This window comes from Cystoisospora suis, assembly GCF_002600585.1.
Source record: "Cystoisospora suis strain Wien I chromosome Unknown contig_5114, whole genome shotgun sequence".
NCBI classification, from domain to species: Eukaryota; Apicomplexa; class Conoidasida; order Eucoccidiorida; family Sarcocystidae; genus Cystoisospora; species Cystoisospora suis.
In genome coordinates, this window is record NW_027157906.1 from 1 (window position 1) to 316 (window position 316).

The window sequence follows — 316 nt, forward strand, 5'->3', positions numbered from 1 at the left end:
TGAAACACTTTCGAACGTTTGCTGCGCACGCGACAACAGCACGGCCACCGTAAAATCAGCCACCAAAGTATTTACGCTCCTCCCGAGCACGTCCCAAAGTGTCGGGAACCCCGCCGTAGCTCAGGCACAACACGGCAACCCCTGTCCAACACATCCGAAGTGTTAGAAACGCTCAAAAGGCAACAGGCGGCCCACCAGAACACTGTCCAAAAGCATCACTGGTCCACGCGACCCCTCTAAACGCATCCCTAAGCGTCGAGGCTCCACGTGGGGTAAGCAGAGCAGACACATCCCAAAGTGTCTGCCCGCCGACACC

At 57.3% G+C, this 316-nt stretch overlaps 1 protein-coding gene across 1 annotated transcript; it reads right to left on the reverse strand.

Annotated features, from left to right (window-relative positions):
• Positions 1 to 62: 62 nt before the first annotated feature.
• CSUI_008871 (uncharacterized protein) lies at positions 63 to 282 on the reverse strand (the record flags this gene model as incomplete). Its single annotated transcript, XM_068068991.1, has 1 exon — positions 63 to 282. A coding segment is annotated over one exon (120 nt), but the record flags the coding sequence as incomplete, so codon positions are not given.
• Positions 283 to 316: the final 34 nt, after the last annotated feature.